The sequence below is a fragment of the Anomaloglossus baeobatrachus genome, chromosome 5 (genome assembly GCF_048569485.1).
Source record: "Anomaloglossus baeobatrachus isolate aAnoBae1 chromosome 5, aAnoBae1.hap1, whole genome shotgun sequence".
Classification (NCBI taxonomy): Eukaryota; Metazoa; Chordata; class Amphibia; order Anura; family Aromobatidae; genus Anomaloglossus; species Anomaloglossus baeobatrachus.
The window spans coordinates 350,833,613-350,852,741 of NC_134357.1; the positions used below are offsets into that span (position 1 = coordinate 350,833,613).

The 19,129-nt window shown below is 46.1% G+C and overlaps 1 protein-coding gene across 1 annotated transcript in view; it reads right to left on the reverse strand.

Annotated features, from left to right (window-relative positions):
* The window catches only part of SAMHD1 (SAM and HD domain containing deoxynucleoside triphosphate triphosphohydrolase 1), a 124,629-nt gene that overhangs the window by 6,566 nt on the left and 98,934 nt on the right, over positions 1-19,129 (reverse strand). The window contains exons 12-14 of the mRNA XM_075349910.1: positions 8,257-8,396; positions 8,061-8,156; positions 7,530-7,634 (exon numbers count right to left, since the gene is read on the reverse strand). Coding sequence (XP_075206025.1) covers positions 7,530-7,634; positions 8,061-8,156; positions 8,257-8,396 — 341 coding nt within the window. The remainder of the gene's footprint in view (positions 1-7,529; positions 7,635-8,060; positions 8,157-8,256; positions 8,397-19,129) is intronic.

The window sequence follows — 19,129 nt, forward strand, 5'->3', positions numbered from 1 at the left end:
TGCTCTGTTTTTAATAAGCTATAATGATAGCAAAAAATACTGCCATTTAGTGGCATCATAGAACTGGCTGTTGTATTCCATTAGTGCCCCACTGGTGCCAAGCTATTTCTAGCACCTCTGCATGACACCCTCCTGCTCTGTTTTTAATAAGCTATAATGATAGCAAAAAATACTGCCATTTAGTGGCATCATAGAACTGGCTGTTGTATTCCATTAGTGCCCCACTGGTGCCAAGCTATTTCTAGCACCTCTGCATGACACCCTCCTGCTCTGTTTTTAATAAGCTATAATGATAGCAAAAAATACTGCCATTTAGTGGCATCATAGAACTGGCTGTTGTATTCCATTAGTGCCCCACTGGTGCCAAGCTATTTATAGCACCTCTACATGACACCCTCATGCACATTTTGCTACGCTAATGTTATAGCAAACTCAGGGAATTCATTGCTGCATTTGATAATTCGGAGGGATAGAAAGTCAGGCTTCCTTTAGCTTTTCCTTCTGTTCATAGACAGCATCTCCAAGAGCAATTTCTCCTCCACGTCTAAGTGTGGAGAGGCAGCTAGTGCGCATGCGTGTGCCGATTTACCCCAGCTGCAGCCTAATTACAGTGTTTCGCCTAGTGAGTATGCTCAGCCTGACTGTGCCATTCCTGACGCTAAGTCTTCATTTCGGGATACAGCGCATGCTCCCACACTAAGTGTGAAAAGCCTCTTTGCACAGGTGCTTGCATTCCGTGCCGGGTCTAAGTCCTGTTTTGTGCCTAGACACCATGCTAAAGCTGATAGTCTTTTTTCAGAGACTGTATTTCATGCTACTGAGCATGCTCAGGCACTTACTGCATCAGAGACTAGGTCCGGTAATGAACTCTTTGGCCCTGCCCCTGATGTGGGGGTCCCATATAGACCACAGGGCATCAGGTGTCCTCCCAAATGGCTTGCAGAGGTCCACCCGTATGACTTGTCACCGCATTATTGATGGTCAGACGATGACTGGTGAGGTGTTTGGGTCATGGCAGCCATGAGGTCATCATTGAAGTTGCGGTTCCAAATAGGACGCTAGTTATGCCACTCATGACGTGTCACTCTGCTTTTGTCTCCAGGAGGTGCATTGTGGTTCACCCTGGTTTGGGGCGGACCCAGGTTATAAAAGGGGCTGGAGCCAACAAGGAGGTGCGCAGTCTTCTATTATGCTCCGAAAGAGCACACCTCCATGTGTTGAACCCATTGCGGCTTTAGGCCAGAGGTAGGCAGGGATAGGGTGTTGATGCAGGCCACCACCACAGTTGGTAACGCAGAACGGTTAAGACCAGCTCCTGTCCTACCAGTCCTGCTTGTGCAGCCCAGTGGCATTAACAGGCCTGCTGCTGCTGATGCGCCTGCTGTCCACAGGTGTGCCCCTACGCACATGGTCAGCGTACTCAATGGCCCCTGTGTTGTTAACAGGGAGTTCCTGGGCTGGGTGGGCGTGTGGACCCTGTGACGCTAACAGGGCTCCCAGTCTCCAGATCCGAATGGCGTCTAACTCGGTTCAGGCTACTATTCGTTTCATAGCCACACAGCTCTGTATCCTCCACCAAACCTTCCAGTTGCCAACCTCTCCTTTTCCAACTGGGAGCACGGTGCACACTGACTGCTGATGGGGATATATACCTTTCTCTTTCTTTTCTTATTAATTTTCGTTATATAGCGGTAACATAGTATATACCACTTTATCCAAATCTGCCAGTCCCACTGTAACAGATGGTGTTTCTTCAGCAAATGTTACTGTTGCTTAACCACCAAACCCACGGACACAAACTTTTTTCCCCTTTCCAACACACCTGTTCCCCTTTCCACCAGCATCTGTCCTTTTTCAACTCATTTTGGTATATGACCAAAAGTGCAACTCTGCAGGGACACCGTACTCAACGCCATCTCAGCACAGCAGCCAGCCCTCGGTCCCTCAGATGTGGACAAGTAAAAGACCATTTCCTCCTATCCATGACAAAGCGTTGAGATTCACTCTGTGCAGCACTGGTGTTTAGTGGAAAAGCAGATCTAAGATTGCGTACCACATTCTGCAGATACTCCTGTATACGTGCGTCCATTTCTATGGCAGGAATTATTTCGCCAAATTTTGTCTTGTACCGGGGATCTAACAGTGTGGCAACCCAGTATTCTGGATTACTTTGAATTCGTACAATCCGAGGGTCATGTTGTAGGTAGTGCAGCAAGAAGGCGCTCATGTGTCTTGTGCATCCAGGAGGACCAAGTCCTTGGTGTGTTGGTGGCAGAGAGGTGAGAATCGTGCCTCCTTCCTCTGCCCTCTCCCCACAACCGAAATGTGAGCAAGCTCTCACTCATCTGCTGAGTCTTCCATGCCCATCGCCAGTTCGTCCTCCATTTCTTCATGGGCTCCTGCACCTTCCTCAACACTTTTTGCTGATACTATGCGCCCTTGTTAATCCCTCTCCCTCACCATGACTGCCGCATAGGTGCCGCTGACCATCTGGACCTCGTAGATCTTGTTATCCCTTCCGCATATGACTCCTCCTGTACTTCCTCCCCTTCCTCTTGTCCCAACACCTGACTCCGAATAATAATTACAGTGTGCTCCATCATGTAGATGACCAGAATTGTCACACTGAGAATGACATTGCCAGTGCTAAACATCTTCGTCGACATTTGTAAACTGTGTAGCAGGGTGCATAGGTCCTTGATCTGACACCACTCCAGCAGCGTGATCTGCACCACCTCTGGATCAAGTTATCCCAGGCTATATGTCATAACGTATTGCAGCAGGGTTCGGCGGTGCTGCCACAAACGCTGCAACATGTGCAGATTCAAATTCCTGCGTGTGGGCACATCGCATTTCAGGCGTTTAACCACCAGACCTAAAGACTTCTGTAGCGACGAAAGTTGTTGAGCTGCTGTGTGCGCACGATGGAAGTGAGCACATAGCGAGCGTGCCCGCTGCACAAGGCCATGTAGGCCGTGATGGTGTTTTAAAAATTGCTGGAGAATTAGGTTCAACACGTGAGCCATACAAGGCACGTGTGTCACATTGCCCTGACGATGGCCCGCAGCCAGGTTTGCATCATTGCCGCACACGGCTGTTAAGTCACCAACGGAGTCCGCTCCGTCAATTTGTACTCCGGTCGCCAGGTGACAACGTGTTCCTTTCATGCATAGTGCTGATGATGGGAGAGGAGTCGATGCCAGCGGCGCAGGTGGACGCAGGTTATGCTCACCCACTGGGCTGCATTACCTTGACAGATGCAGAATCTCTGGCTGAATGTAGCTGGTGGGTATCTCACAGATGAAATACCATCATTCAGCTACAACCAATGGGAAGACACCACACCCTTTTTTATGCCCATCCTGTCTGCAGACCACTGCCAGACATAGCTCTGCTTTTACCCCCAGTTCAGTTTTATGATTTTGTGTGCTTGTTACCTGACTACTTTTCCTGCTTGCTGTTCATGTACCTTGTTGGCCGATCCGCATTTCACCTCTGCTTGTTTTCTGATTAAGTCCTGGCCGTCCCATTCTGTTCCTCAATTAATGTTTTGACCCTGCCTGACTACTATTCTCTGGAACTGCAGCCTTCCACAGGTATTAATCACCTTGGGCCCTGTGTAATTCCTAATCCCTGTATAGGGGTTAAAGGGTTTCAGGGTTCTAGGGGTCCTGCTTGGTGAGTGGCTTCCCTCTAGCCTATCATTTATAGCCCATCTGAGTGTGTGGATCAAGGAAGGCGTTACACCGTGCTCTCTGCAGAAGGCCATGTGGGCCAGGATAGTGCTTTAAAAATTGCTGGACAACCAGGTTCAACACGTGAACCACACAAGGCACGTGTGTCACATTGTCACAGCGAAGGGCCGCACCCATGTTTGCATCATTGTCGCACCCGGCCTTCCCTGGCTGCTGGTTGAGTGGAGACAACCATTGATGAAACTCGGTCTCCAGAGCTAACCATCCACAACTTCTCAGCGGTGTGACTCACATTTCCCATACATTTCAAAGTAAACCTTTGACCGCCTGATGGCATTGAGCTCTGCTGCCAGCATAGTAAGGAGGTGTGTGGTAGTCCTTGTGCGCAGTTACAAGGAAGGGTGGCCTGACCACACAGGGTTTGCGCCAAGGTGGAGGACCCACACGAGGTTGAAGAGGCAGAAGCAGTGTATTAACTTCTACATACAGAAGAAGGATTGAAACAACTCGTGGGGACGGCAAGACTTGTACAGCAGACCCTTCTCCATCTCTCCCCACAGTAACCCATTGCCCAGTCAGCGACATGTAACGCCCCTGTCCATGCTTACTGGGCCAATTATCTGTGGTGAAATGCACCCTGTCACACAGAGTTTCTCAAGGAATCAGTGATGTTTAGTGCGACATGCTGGTCTAGCGCGTGCACGCCTTTGTTGGAGAAGGAGTGGCGCCTGGGCATCGGCTCTTGGGGCACTGCGATGGGCATAAGGTCTCGAAAATCCTCGGTTAAAAAGGTTGGAAAGGCAGCATTTTGGTAGCCAACAGTTTCCAGATGCTGAAAGTCAACCTCTAAGCCATGTCATGCCCTTCTAAAAGCATGTAAAACACAGCGAGGGGACTCCAACCACAGTCTCCCTCGTTTCCACCAACTGGGCCACACACACCCCACTTGACTGGCATCGGTTGAGCCCCCTTTTGAAAAAGAAAAAAGATGCTTTGCATGAAGCACTCTCAAAAATACGCGTGCCTTTCCCGTCCCCTGGCTGACCCAGGGGAAGAAAAGTCCTCTGAGAGCCATGTCCACATTGTCAGTGGACAGACACGTGTGCTTATCTGCCAGCAGACCCCCAGCAGCACTGAAGACAGGTTCCGAGAGAACGCTGGCTGCAGGACACGACAAGATCCCCAAGGCGTACGTGGCGAGCTCAGGCAATTTATCAAGATTGGAAGCCTAAAATGAGCAGGGCTCAAGTTGCACAACAATGGAATCGATGTTTCCTTGCATATACTCATATATCTGTGTGTCCTCCTCTTTTTCCTTGTCCAGCTGTTTTGTTTTCGCATGAGTATATGTCCTTGTCACTTTCCCATGTGTTTGAGTTGTTTGTCACCTTTTGGACACCTTTGAGGGTGTTTTCTAGGTGTTTATGTGTTTGTGATTGCCTGCCATTGTTTCCTATGCAGTTCGAGTTCGGTTCGTCGAACGTTCGACGAGCCGAACTCGAACGGGACCTCCGTTCGGCGAACCGACCTCGAGCCGAACCGGTTCGCTCATCTCTAGTATTGATATGACCACTTATTTCCCATGGGAGTCGAACTACTCCAATTAATTACCTTGAACCTGTGCAGTCTTTTCAGATTCTATGTCCGGTTTCATGTCTTTTTAATCACTCTGTCAGTGTCCATTTACTAGAGACAGACTAAGAACAAACTCTGTTCGAAACGCGTCCGCTCACGTTTATTCCTATGAATTCATGATGGAAACATTTTTTAACTTGAACATGAAATAAAGAAAGAACCTATTTTTAACCTATTTTGGACCAGTTTGCTGGATTTCTACTCTATTCGTGGGTATGGAAAGTATTCAGACCCATTTAAATTTTTCGGTCTGTTTCATTGTAGTCATTTGGTAAATTCAAAAAGTTCATTTTTTTCTCATTCATGTGCACTCTGCACCCCATCTTGGCAGAAAAAAAACAAACCAAGAAATGTAAAAATGTTTGCAAATTTATTAAACAACTGAAATATCACATGGTAATACGTATTCAGACCCTTTGCTCAGACACTTATTTAAGTCACATGCTATCCATTTCCTTGTGATACCACAGGGAATCAGGAAGCAAGTAGCAGAGGTAGTGGAGGCCGCACCCAGACAGGACTCAAAACACTGTCTTAAAAAGGGTGGTTCACCCATAGTGTTTATTGTCTAGATCAATATTCTATTAAGAAACAATGTTTCTCTCAAATACCTTATGTTGGCAATAGTGCCTGTGAGAGGCGCTATTGCAGACCGTTGTTCCCCGCTCCGTGACCCTCGGGGATCCGGACACGTCACATCCCTGCGGCCGGCCCCAGTCTTCCTGACTCACTAAGCTGTGGGCATGTTTCACCGCTTGTCATAACTCAGCATGTCTCCTGCTTGCAGTGCTTTGCTGTGAGGGAGGAGGGAACTGATGGGCTGTGACGAGCGGTGAAACACCTCCCACAGCCCATCACTCACGGACACTGCGGCCGGCCGCGGTGTCAGGAACTTGACGTGACGTCACTGGATCCCCGAGGTCATGGAGCGGGGAACAGCGGTCTGCAATAGCGCCACTCACAGGCACTATTGCCAACGTAAGGTATTTGAGAGAAACATTGTTTCTCAATATAATATCTATCTAGACAATGTATTAAAGGGGTGGTTCACCCATATTTTTTAAAAACCCCGGTGTGTGTCTCTGTAGGCCTTATACAGGCCCATGCAAACGATCACATGATAGCACTCGGGACCACCAGCGAAGCCAGACGTAGCTCACAACAGAGTTCAGCAGACAAGGGTGAAGGGAGCAAAGACTGGATTCGGGGCAGGTGTGTAACACTGAATACACTTGGTCTCGAACCATTTTATTCTTTAGCTAGAAGAACTCCGGATTAGTCAGCCATTCTGACATGGATTTTCAAAATCAAGTAAACCAGCATCATTGAGTATTAAGGTGGTATCACACACAGCGACAACGACGTCGCTGCTAAGTCACCATTTTCTGTGACGTAGCAGCGACGTCCCGTCGCTGTGTGTGACATCCAGCAATGAGCTGGCCCCTGCTGTGAGGTCGCTGATCATTGCTGAATGTCCTGCTTCATTTTTTGCTCCTCGCTCTCCCGCTGTGAAGCACACATTGCTGTGTGTGACAGCGAGAGAGCGACAAACTGAAGCGAGCAGGGAGACTGCTTCTGGCAGCCTGTGGTAAGCTGTAACCAAGGTAAATATCTGGTAACGAAGGGAAGCCCTTTCCTTGGTTACCCAATATTTACATTAGTTACTAGCACCGCTGCTCTCACGCCGCCAGTGCCGGCTCCCTACTCCCTGCATACGTAGCTGGAGTACACATCGTGTAATTAACCCGATGTGTACTTTGGCTAGGAGAGCAGGGAACAGGGAGCCGGCACTGGCAGCGTGAGAGCGGCGGACGCTAGTAACTAAGGTAAATATCGGGTAACCAAGAGAAGTGCTTTCCTTGGTTACCCGATATTTACCTTAGTTACCAAGCACTTCCACGCGTCGCTGCTGGCTAGTCGCTGGTGAGATCTGCCTGTTTGACAGCTCACCAGCGATCATGTAACGACGCAGCAGCGATCCTGATAAGGTCAGGTCGCCCGTCGTGATCGCTGCTGCGTCACTATGTGTGACCCCAGCTTAAGACATCTATTTTTACCTTCTGTGATGGCATGTTGAAACACAAAGGGAAGGGGGGGGGGGGACACGATTTGCTGGACACAGAACAGCATGACTTAACTGACGGTGTTTGCAAATTTATTTACTCAAGACTAATTGGCGCAGTTGTATATTTAGCATACCTGATCTTTGGTAATTTTTATAGCTTTAGTGAGGTCACTCTTGCAGTAAAATCTCACATTGTTGATTGGATTTTGCTCCTTCATTCCATAATCCATGTGAATGACCTACACAGAGGGAGGAGTGTAAAACAGACCCCAGGGTATTAAAACACAATCTATATGTACATCAATAATGATTTTTAGCTGGTCATATTCTTAAGTTTTGTAACAATTTTGACTGAATCAACTGTCAACATCTTCTACAGGGGTCCGACTGTTCACTAATGTTAGTGTCAGAGGATAGAAGGACTGGACATGTTGGATTTTAGCATGTCCAATTCTTTCTTCCTGCAGGACATACATCATTACTGAAAAAGTCTGTCAGGAGCTTATTCTGTCTTTACCCATGTCACCATAACATTACATTTAAGCATTTACCACTACGAGAAGAATAATGACTGCATATACTATTATATACATTGCAGATTAATTTCAATTATAGAAAATGTCAGTATAATTAAATGTTTTATGTGATTGATGGAGAGAACTTACATCCACTATAAAATCTTCAGGGTTGAGCTTGACATCTGATACACTGGGCTGAGGGATGGAATTTGCCAGGTCAGCCGGTAATTTATCATACTCATCCTGTAACACAACAGACTTGGTAAAATTAAAAACAACAAAAAAAAGCAATTTCAGTTTGTAAAATAAAAAAGAAACTGACAACACAGCACTATGTCCTCACCGGCTTAATCCTGGCATCTGCATTTGGCCGCGTCTGTCCCACATACTTGTAGAGTTGACGGCGTTCTACTTTCCGCAATATATCTCTGGCTTTAGAGAGTTCAGGATCACTGGAGTATAAAATCTGGTGGAAAATATTATCTGGGAGAGAACAGAGGAAAAAAATAATAATGCTAATTGTTACATGATACACTGGAAAAGCATCGTTATCACAGTCAAAGTTGATTTAGCAACAGTAAACGGTAAAGTAAGACAAACAATGAAACCGGAAAAGCAGGAATCTTCAATTTCATGAGGACAGCAGATCCCAAGTTTGGACAATTGTGTGTATATAAACCAGTTTTAAATCATTAAATTGGTTTTGTTCACCCTAAAAAGTTCAAAGCTGTTAGGATATGCATAAGGGTCTGCAAGTTAAGCCGGAAAATGGATACCATTTTTAGTCTCCTGATGAAGCCATTAATTAAAGAGCTCAGCATTTTGCAAATGAAACAGATAAATAATGTATCATATGGTATTATTAAACCATCCAGCATTAATAAGAAACGACTTGCTTGTAATCAATGGACTCATGAGACAATGAAAATTCTGGGCTACAATACACCTTTCTCAAGACCCTAAGGGGTGCTTCACACATAGCGAGATCGCTACCGAAATCGCTGCTACGGCACGGTTTTGGTGACGCAACAGTGACCTCATTAGCGATTTCGCTGTGTGTGACACTGAGCAGCGATCTGGCCCCTGCTGCGAGATCGCTGCTCGTTACACACAGCCCTGGTTCGTTTTCTTCAAAGGCGCTCTCCCGCTGTGACACACAGATCGCTGTGTGTGACAGCGAGAGAGCGACGAAATGAAGCGAGCAGGGAGCAGGAGCCGGCATCTGGCAGCTGCGGTAAGCTGTAACCAGGGTAAACATCGGGTAACCAAGGTGGTTACCCGATATTTACCTTAGTTACCAGCCTCCGCAGCTCTCACGCTGCCTGTGCTGCCGGCTCTGGCTCTCTGCACATGTAGCTGCAGTACACATCGGGTTAATTAACCCGATGTGTACTGTAGCTAGGAGAGCAAGGAGCCAGCGCTAAGCAGTGTGCGCGGCTCCCTGCTCTCTGCACATGTAGCGATGTTATGATCGCTGCTGCGTCGCTGTGTTTGACAGCTAAGCAGCGATCATAACAGCGACTTACCAGGTCGCTGTTACGTCACAGAAAATGGTGACGTAACAGCGACGTCGTTGTCGCTATGTGTGAAGCACCCCTAACCTTGTGCAATTATTTGTCAGTCCTGTGTAGGACAAGTGTACATACTACAATATTAGCTGAGGGCATTTTCTTTTTGTTTCAGATTTACATTTGTAAAAAGACAGAATAACAGAATATAATAGCTCTCTGGTCAACAGTACAGTTCAATTTTCCCTTACTATAGACACTTGAGTCGCTGACTTAGGGTACCTTCACACTTTAGCGATGCAGCAGCGATCCGACCAGCGATCTGACCTGGTCAGGATCGCTGCTGCATCGCTACATGGTCGCTGGTGAGCTGTCAAACAGGCAGATCTCACCAGCTACCAGTGACCAGCCCCCAGCCAGCAGCGACGTGCAAGCGACGCTGCGCTTGCACGGAGCTGGCGTCTGGAAGCTGCGGACACTGGTAACTAAGGTAAACATCGGGTTTGGTTACCCGATGTTTACCTTAGTTACCAGCTCACACCGCTTAACTTAGCGTGTGCAGGGAGCAGGAGTCGGCACTGGCAGCATGAGAGCTGCGGAGGCTAATAACGAAGGTAAATATCGGGTAACCACCTTGGTTACCCGATGTTTACCTTGGTTACAGCTTACCGCAGGCTGTCAGACGCCGGCTCCCTGCTCCATTCACATTCAGGATTATTGCTCTCTCGCTGTCACACACAGCGATGTGTGCTTATCAGCGGGAGAGCAACAATAAAAAACCGAACCAGGGCTGTGTGTAACGAGCAGCGATCTCACAGCAGGGGCCAGATCGCTGCTCAGTGTCACACACAGCGAGATCGCTAATGAGGTCACAAAAAACTGGACTCAGCAGCGATCTCAGTAGCGATCTCGCTGTGTGTGAAGTACCCCTGAACCCTTCACACTATTTGAAACACATATCAAAGATGAGCAATTCAGTTTGTGGTCCATGAGGACTATTAAAATGGAACCCGTCAGAACCACGAGCAGTTCTGGGTGCATATTTCTAATTCCTGCCTAAAGGCCCCGTCACACATAACGAGATCGCTAGCGAGATCGCTGCTGAGTCACGGTTTCTGTGACGCAGTAGCGATCCCGTTAGCGATCTTGTTATGTTTGACATCTACCAGCGATCAGGCCCCTGCTGTGAGATCTCTAGTCGTTGCAGAATGGTCCAGGCCATTTTCTTCAAAGGCGATGTCCTGCTGGGCAGGACACATCGCTGTGTTTGACACTGTGAGACAGGGTCACAGTGACTGCTGAGATCGTTATACAGGTTGCTACTGTGACCTGTATTGTTCCTGCATCGCTGGTAAGATCTGACTGTGTGACATCTCACCTGCGACCTCCCAGCAACTTACCTGCGATCCCCATCAGGTCGCATTGTTTTCGGGATCGCTGGTAAGTCGTTGTGTGTGACTGGGCCTTAAAGGCCACTTCACACATAACGAGATCGTAAACGAGATCGTTACTACGTCACAGTTTCTGTGACACAAGAACGACTTCAATTGCGATCTCGTCACGTTTGACACGTACCAACGATTCACCCCCTGCTGCGAAATCGCTGATCGATGCCGAACAGCTTGGGCCATTTTTGGCTCGTTGGAGTCCTGCTGGGCTGCACGAATCTGTATGTTTGACACCCTATTAACGATTTCGTTGACGACCTAGATGAGATGCACGAAGGCGTGTTGTTGCGTCCCCGTTTCCACGCCCCTTCTGCACCCATTGGTTGGCGCTGAGAACAATAGTGTGTAGTTATGTCACTATAGACGTAGAGACGCAGAGACGGAGAGACGCAGGTTCTATCTCAAAGCAAAGCGCAAAAGAAGTGACAAAGGGTGACGCGATCCAAAATTTAACCGCTAGATACGCCCCTTGCATGCCCAATCAGAACGCAGTATTGGACACCAATCAGAGCGGAGGGTGTGGAAAAGGCGACGCCCGCCCGGCCGCCCAATCAGAACGCAGTATTGGCCGCCAATGAAAGCGGAGGGGGGTATGGAAAAGGCGACGCAAATGCACGCCTACGTGACTCACTGCATTTTACTACGCCCCTAATGGGAGAGGAATCGTTAACATAGTTGCTGTGTGACAGGGTCCCAACGATTTGAAAGATCGTTATACGGGACGCATGCTCGTTCATAAACCCGTTATGTGTGACACCCAACATGCGATTTCAACAACGACTCAAACGATCCAGAAAGTGTGACGTAGTAGCGATCTCGTTCACGATCTCGTTGTGTGTGACTGGACGTTAACTGTCCCTGTATACACTAGCATAGATAAGGAGATCTTTACAAAGAGTAGTTCTAAAGATCTTTTATCTTATGCTAATGAGCACAGAGATTAGTCAAGAGCGTTAGGCTATGTGCGCATACTGCGTTTTTTTGACGCTGCGTTTGTGGCCGCTAAAAACGCACAAAAACGCACCTGCGTCGAAAAAACGCGGCAAAAACGCACGCGTTTTGCCGCGATTTGGTGCGTTTTTGCTCACTGCGTCCTTATGCGTTTTTTTATCAGTGAACAAAAAAAAAAAAAAAGTCTGATGTCATTTCCTTCTTCAATGTGTTCTTCATTCTCCACTAATGTATGCAGGAGAGCTGACAGCTGCAGAACTACAAGTCTCAGCATACTCCATCCAATAGTGCATGCAGGAGAGCAGACAGCAGCTGCAGAACTACAAGGCTCAGCATGCTCCATCCAGGACTGTATGCTTGAGGGAGAGTCAGGGGGAGCAGACCTACAAGGCTCAGCATCCTCCATCCAATAGTGTATGCAGGAGAGCAGACAGCAGCTGTCGAACTACAAGGCTCAGCATCCTCCTTCCAGGACTGTATGCAGGATTTCTTTGCCCCCCAAACAAAAAAAATGACTTGGGCTTCGCCATATTTTTGTGTGCTAGCCGGGTACAGCAGGCAGGTACGGGCTGCCCCCAACCCCCAGCTGCCTATTTGTACCCGGCTGGGAACCAAAAATATAGGGAAGCCGTTTTTTTTTTTAATTATTTCATGAATTTCATGAAATAATTTAAAAAAAAAAAAAAAAAAAATGACGTGAGCTTCGCCCAATTTTTGAGTCCAGCTGGGTACAACTAGGCAGCTGGGGATTGGAATCCACAGTGCAGGGTGCCCATGCTTTCTGGGCACCCCCGCTGTGAATTGCAGTCCCGCAGCCACCCCAGAAAATGGCGCTTTCATAGAAGCGCCATCTTCTGGCGCTGTATCCAACTCTTCCAGCTGCCCTGATGCCGGGTGGCTCGCCGGGTAATAATGGGGTTAGGGCTAGCTGTATAGCTGGCCCTAAGCCCGAAATTCATGGTGTCATGCCAATATTAGACATGGCCACCATGAATTTCTAGTAAAGATAAAAAAAAAAAAAAAAAAAACACAACACACAGAAAAATATTTTTATTAGAAATAAAACACAACACAATTAGTGACTCCATCTTTATTGAAATAAAGAACCCCCCTCCGCAGTAATCCTGGGTCAGGGTCCCGCGCCGTCCAATCCGGATCCAATATCATCTGATCGGTTTGCTGGAAGGCATACTGATCAGATGATGTGTCAGGTTAAACTACGTGAATCCCATCACACATCAGCTGATTGTATAAAAGCCGTTTATACAATCAGCTGATGCATCGGTGCAAAAAAAAAATAAAAAAAATAATACTCACTTATGTGCTGATTACCGGCAGCTCCTGCAGCGATGGGGCGGGAGTCTGATCCTGTCTGATCGCTGCAGCAGCTGCCGGTAATCAGGGATGAAGTCTCCTGACGAATCCGCTGATACCGGCCGGGCGCCCGCGTCACCGCGATACTTACGATCAGCTGATGCGTCAGGTGACTGCATCAGGTGATCCATCGCCAGGTCCTGCATCCATCGGAGGTTTCCCGGCCGTCTGCACACAGCCGGAGCGGGGGTGGCGATACCGTGAGAGGAGATGGGAGCGGGCATGGCACCGGGAGGCTGCAGACAGGTGAGTATAACTTTTTTTTTTTTTTTCTACTGTTAACTTTTTTGTTTTTTGGCAGCCGCTTCCACCTCCCGCCCAGACATGGCGCCGCACGGCAGCATACATGCACAGGACGGGAGGTGGACGCAGCGGTGACGGTATCGGGAGGATTCACGCTTCTGTATATACTGACAGAAGGAATCCTCTTCCTGTACACGTCACTTTACTACCCACTTCCTGCGTTTATAGCTGCGTTTTTGGTCTTAGAAACGCACCAAAACGCACCAAAACGCAGCTATTTGCGTTTCTCATTGCGTCTTTCAACATCCCATTGAACTCAATGGATGAAAAGTGCAGTGAAAAACGCGGGAATAATTGACATGCTGCGTTTTTGTGGCACCACAAAAACGCAGCTGAAAAAAAACAGATGTGTGCGGACAGCAAAAATGAAAACTCATAGACTTTGCTGGGGAAGCAAAGTCCTGCAGTTTTGAGGCCAAAAACGCACCCGAAAAACACGCAAAAACGCCGCGAAAAACGCACTGTGCGCACATAGCCTTATATTCCCCGACTAGTTTGCCCTCTTAGCATTTTAGCACACCCACAAGGGCGTACTAACATGCTAATCAATGCAGTGTAACCACCAGTGCCGCGCGTACCTGTGTTTGCTGTGGCCGCGTTTCTGAATGCACAGCACTTTCAGTCATGCGCAGTAAACCTCTCTGAAGCCGGGAAGCATACACCCAGCTTTATACTGCGCATGACTGGAAGTACGGGGCATTCAGAAGCGCGGTCACAATGAACACAGGTACGCACATCACCGCTGGTGATGCTGAATTTTATAGCATGCTCAAAGGGGTGTACTAACAGGGCAGCTAAAGTAGTTCTAAAGATCTTTTATCTATACTAATATATACAGGGACTATTAGGCAGGGATTAGCAATAAGCACCCAGAACTGCTCGTGGTTCTGGGTGCATATTGCACCTGACAGGTTCCCTTTAATGATGGGCGAATAGTAAGTATTAGTGTTCGGATTATTCATAATGAATCCCAAAGTACTATTCCGGTGTTCATCACAATTAACAAACCTAATGCAAGTCAATGGGGAACCCTAGCATTTTTCTTGTGATGAATATTGGAATAGTACTTGTTGTTCGGTAAGCATTATCCAAAATACAAATAGTTACTATTCACCCATCTCTAATAGCTATCCATGATGCCAAATGTGGCAAGAGAAGTTTGTCAGAGAGTGCTCCCTTTGTCAGCCCATCGTCATCCTAGCAGCAGGATTGCCATATACTACAGACTACAAGATCCTGATGAAGGTAGGGTCTGATGAGATGATGCAATTCACTCCACTGTATTACCCACATGGTTGTAGGATCGCATACTCACATCTCCCTGGGTGAAACAGAATACACTTTTTTTTTTAAAATGATTTTAAAACAATAACTCGATTAAAATCTAAAACCTACTTAAAATCTCAGTATAACAATGAAAAAAAAAACAAAAACAAAAAAACACACAAGAGCCCCACAAAAGACGTATTTGGTATTGCCACTTACAAATACAATTCATCCCACAAAATACAAGGCCTTGCACAGCTTCCCTGGTGAAATCAAAATAAAAAATAAATATGGCTCCTGGAACGTAATAGGAGAAAAAAAAAATGCTTTCTACTAAAAAGGACCAAAATGGACCAGTCCTAAATGGGCTAAAAATATTAAATGCTGTCTCCGACGCCATTTTATTGAAGACACTGGGGAAATGAATGTGAGTGATGGCGGAACAAGCACAGATTTAAATTCCACCCCCCCCCCCATCAGCGTATACGCCACCGCTCATAATAGGCTCCACAGTGTCTTCAATAAAATGGTGCTGGAGACCACTGTACACGCATGCACTCAGTATCATTTTATTGAAGACAAACACAATAGCAATGCATACACACCGCAAACACCAATAATGGGGGATGGGGGGGCAGCAGTGGTACGACATTTAAATAAAGAAAAGGAGGCAAGGAAGGAGGAATTATTACAGAGGACCACAAAGTCCTGCCCCGATGTTCAAGCCACTGCACAAATTACATAATTTCTGAAGGTTTCAAGAAGGATTATTCTGCAGTAAAGACCTTTAGATTTCTTATCGAAAAGGTATCATTTTATTCAGCATCCCCGCGTCATAATGGCACTGCCTCTAGTTTATGGGGCAAAAACAAAACAAACTGCTGGTTGGTTTCCCTTTAAATTTGGCACAACAATGACCAAGTGATGTCCCCCCAAAAAATTGATGAAACGATAAAAAGAAAAATGAGCCAAGGCCTACAGCTTCATTAAAAGAGTTTGATTATTTCTGGCAAAATACTGGTGGAGCCATATACCAATTCCGATATCAAGGTAAATTAATTATCAAAAACCAAACCGAATCATATTACCTTAAAAACTTATTACTTTATTTACATATATGCCACAAAGGTACACACATTTAAACGAAAAGTGATGAGAAGAAAGGTGGGAATCAATTTCCCCCAATTCTCAACCTTCCTATCATACAGGGGTCAGCGTCCTACAGTTCATTGACGCCCCCGTTCCTCGTCGACTTGAGTCCTGTCCTGACCCTCCACTCACACTAAAGAAATTCCCATGTGTCTAGATAATAAGTGGGTAAGGTGAAACACCCGAGAAAAGACCAACAGGGATAGTGTGTGATATTATAAGACATTTAATCACTGTCAGTAAACGTCATGGATAGTCTATGGGATGGGTTATAACTCAGTCGACTGTCAATCAATATAAATTATAAAACTTTTGCTGCATTTTAGTCCAGGATGCACCCTACGCGTTTCGCCCTCTTATCAAGTTAATAGGGCTCATCAGGGGTACGGCGGCATTGATCCTTGACACTTATGTCACAGCTACAACCTAGAACATAAACATAATTTTGAGACCACTATTACCAATTCTGGAAGTCTGTGATTACAATATAATGTGGATAGAAAGACAGTACTGACCATTAGTATTGAGTAGATACCAAGGAATCTATACTGTTAAAAATTTCTCCTCCGGGAACCAGATCAGGATATTGTTTCTAATGATTTAAGCAATAAAGAGTATATAAACAGAGTACGTCATTGTGCATAGAGTAAAACCGCACATATATACGCATATATATACCTGACACAAAGGATTCGGGATATATATATATATATATATTATATATATATATATATCTCAGCACGTCTGAAATCCAAGCTCAACCACAAATGCAGTTGACAATCTAGGAAAATCAAAATATACACATAAAAACTCCTGCTTTTGAAAAATTTTTTCTAAAACACACTCATGTATATTTATGCACACACATATGTGTCCAAGTATCCATATACCTACTGTAAATGCTTATGGGTATATGTCATGAAATCTAGGAGCTAATCCAATGGTCCAGGCCCATTCACCTGTACCTAACAATTTAGACAATCAAGATATAAGCAGCATGTGTGCATATATGCTTCCCTAGATAAGAAGGACAGTATATATATATACATATACCTGGTATGGATAAATAAGGCTAGATATCAACACGCCTGGGGATTCATCCCGTAGTGCAGGCTCATTTACATGACTGACAGTACAATCTGTCCCCCTTGGAAAATATACAAAAATAAAATTAGAGCATTTCAGCAGTGTGGATATAACAGCACTCCAAAAAGGATAAATAGTCAAAAAAACAGCCAGATTCCAATAGTATCCCACATACCTAGAGTAATCCTGGTCCTGGAAGGCCCGATGATTAAGGACCACGACACCTCTGAAAAGCCAAATGTCCAGGCTCAATCATCCCATGTCACCCACCAGCGGTGTATATGTAACTCCAAAGCAGGTACACATTTCGGTATAAGTGTAGTACATATAATAATAAAATCATACCTGAGCGGTTAATGTCACCTGGGTAGCGGTACGCCTCCAGTGCGGGTGTCTGCTTAAACACTAGCAGACCCAGCCAGCTTATAAACCTTAAAATTCGCGCCAAGACCGGCTGTAAAGCCACTCCCACCATCGTCATTTCCGGGAGTCGCGGCAGGGAAAAGAATCCCACAAGGCACAGGACTGGAAAGATGGTTCCGTGTGGTAGAACGTTCCTACCCACTGCGCATGCGCGTATCACAACAGAGCACGCACGCGCACAGTCCCAATCGGAACTCTTAGAAGGATATGGACATTAACTCATACAGTGCGCACGCGCGAACAAGTCACTACGCGCGTGCGCTGAGACCCCATTCCCATATAGAGTAGTATTACAAGTCTGCGCACCTGCGTCCAGAACCAAACATATGTATGCTGATCTGAAAAAAGGCATACATTGTTGCGCGCACATCCAGCAGGCACAAACGCTCAAGAATATGGGAGGACATTACCTCATAGAAATGTGCACGCGCAATCAAAACACAGCGTGCCCCATTGATACATGGATAGAAATGTCCCGTACAACTGCGCATCTGCGTTCCAAACACAGTGCACGCGCGTGTAACACCGATGTGGAAAAAAACCTACATCACTGGACGCATATAAGGCAGGCATGATTGTACATAAGGCTATATATGATGACATCATGTTGGTCCCAGTATACACTGCAAGGAGAGAGCCATGATTTTAAAGGCGCTACAGAGTGAGAGTGTTAGATAAAAATGTTCATACAGAACAACCACAGAAAACCAAAGAGGCAACAATGTTCAGATCACAGAAACAGCATTTAGGCAGTCAGAGTCCAAACGGCTACCCAATTGTGTCACATATTAAAAAACATAGATAATGGTGTCCAATCCCAAGGGTTATAAGGGTGGACAATGAATTCATTCACAGGTCTACTACGGACCAATTGTATTAGTAGGTATGGCTGAATTTACTTGTATCAATTTAGATGAAGCTAGTGTAGCTAATTTGCTCATTCAGGCCATCCGGATACACGGACTCCATCCAAAAAATCCACCTAGCTTCCCTCTGTAACAAGATCTTGTCCCAATCTCCCTTCCTCTCTGGCTCTGGGACAGATTCAATGGACTTAAAACTCACATCATCATACTGGCCATTATGTTCCTCATTCATATGCCTGGCTATCGGCGTATCCCTTTTATTACGGATATCCCCCAAATGCTCTCCTATCCTGACTCGCAGTTAACAGACTTCCGAGATAAACAAGCATACGCGTTCCTGAGTAAGGCACCCGCTGATATTTCGTCTACTGACGGTGAGACCTCGGATACGGAGGGCAGGGACAACAGATTCCCAAAACAAAGAGAATTCTATAAGAAAAAATGGAGGGGACAGAACAACTGGAGAAGGGGAGGTACCAAAATCAAGGTTACAGAACCCATGTGGAGACAAACACTCTAAAACCCTCAGCATCATCATCCTCGGCCTCATCTACCTCTTCCTCTTTTTTAGAGCAAATGAGTACGAATACGTACAATCTCAGAAGTGGGGGGGAGCATCGACAAAAAGAGAGGTCAACAACAAATTAGATTATGATATGCAAATCATCAATTTATCAAAATATCGGCTATCTCAGGCTGAGGAAAGGGTATTGAGAACAGGCCTGTCTTTTGTCCCTACGACAAGATTTGATGCTTTCAATTGGATTAAGGATATTAACCTATTTGTAAGGAAGCTAAAATGGAGGAAGGATTTTGCGATATCTGAGAGGAAGAGGTGTTCT